Below are 1593 nucleotides of genomic sequence, written 5' to 3'. Positions count from 1 at the left end.
ATTTTTTTTCAAGTTTTGCCCACCCACGTCAAAAAGGACGACAAGAAATTAACGAAAAGCTCTGTCAAGAAATACGAGCACGTTCGGTCACCCGTTGCCGATTACATAAGGGGCAGCGGGACGAAGCTCACGAAGCCGAAAAAAAATTAACTACGACCGAGAGAGGTGAGCAACGCGGCTAAAGATATAAATATAATTTATTAGAACTGCAATGCATTAGAAATTTACCTCGATCTGCGTTATTTCGTAAGCTAACAGGAACAACAGTAGAAGATAAAAATGTTGCCGATCATTTTTTGCATTCAAAAGTGCACGGCAAGCTCGCGTCTCATGTACACACGGTATGTAATAATTTGTGTGAGTGCGTGTGTGTGTGTACATGAGACACGAGCTTGCTATGCACCGTTAATTAAAATTTAATCTAATAACTTTGACATGATACAATTGTGTAACGACTTGGAAATTTTCTTTAGATAGAGGAAGCAGGAGAAGTGGGAAAGCATGTATCGATAAACGATCTGCACACAATTTGTGGCAGTCGTGATCGGACATAAGTCAATTTTAATTGTTGAAATGTTTTTAAGTACAAAGTATTATTTTTATGTTATATAAATATTATGTTGCTTTCTAAGTATAAATAAATACTGTACTATTTTTTATGTTGTATGACTGCAATAAAAAATTGTTTGCAAACAAATAAATGTTTTATTGCATTACTATAATTTTATACATTATTTTAAACGTTATATATACATTACTATAAAACCAGTACTTATTTTGGTATGTATTTGTGTACAAAAATAATACTTACAAAATAATAGTTATATATTTAATAAACACACTTTATATCTTATTGACGTAAATTATTAAAGTATTCGTTGATTAATATATTACGCGCTAGTAGACCTGCATTACCTGCTTCATTTTGAAAATGAGGATTTACATTATTATTTGCGATATTTTCCAAAATATGCAGGTTTTCATCATCAACAGGTGGAGGAATATCTTCCCCTCGACGTCGTGCTATATTATGTAACACAGCACTCGCTATTATTATTGTCATTACTGTGCTGATTTTTAAGCGACTTCCAAATGCTAATATTGGAAATCTACGTTTCCAGATACCGAATGTGTGTTCGACTATGGTTCGTGTTCGAATATGTGATTCATTATACAATTGTTGAGCACGGCCTTCAGGATTTAATAATGGCGTAAATAAATAAGGTTTTGCAGGATAGGCGCTATCGCCTAAAACAAAAAGTTTTACTACGTGTCAGAAAATAGTTAATTAAACTTAAATAGAGTTATAACTATTATAATAATATTAATTAAAATATATTATTTTCTAAATAAAACCACATACCTAATAATAAACAGTTGTGAAAATGATTTGTTTCAAATAACATTCTTAAATTACTGTTCTGAAATATTGTTGAGTCATGAACTGAGCCTGGCCATCGAGCTACAATGTCAATTATTTCTCTGTTTGCATTTGCCACAACTTGTACGTTTAAGGAAAAAAATGATTTTTTATTTCTAAATATTTCTGCATCATCACCACCTATTTACATTATATTATATATATATTTATAT

The 1593-nt window shown here is 31.3% G+C and overlaps 1 protein-coding gene across 1 annotated transcript; it reads right to left on the bottom strand.

Annotated features, from left to right (window-relative positions):
* Positions 1 to 818: 818 nt before the first annotated feature.
* Positions 819 to 1565, bottom strand: LOC105557564 (putative nuclease HARBI1; the record flags this gene model as incomplete). Its single annotated transcript, XM_012004825.1, has 2 exons — positions 819 to 1248; positions 1364 to 1565. Coding segments are annotated over 2 exons (600 nt in total), but the record flags the coding sequence as incomplete, so codon positions are not given.
* Positions 1566 to 1593: the final 28 nt, after the last annotated feature.

Source organism: Vollenhovia emeryi, unplaced genomic scaffold (genome assembly GCF_000949405.1).
Source record: "Vollenhovia emeryi isolate VEMERY1.0 unplaced genomic scaffold, V.emery_V1.0 DF947837.1, whole genome shotgun sequence".
In the NCBI taxonomy this organism is placed as follows: Eukaryota; Metazoa; Arthropoda; class Insecta; order Hymenoptera; family Formicidae; genus Vollenhovia; species Vollenhovia emeryi.
The sequence above is the reverse complement of the archived record's forward strand: the minus strand, read 5'-3'. Positions and strand labels throughout refer to the sequence as shown.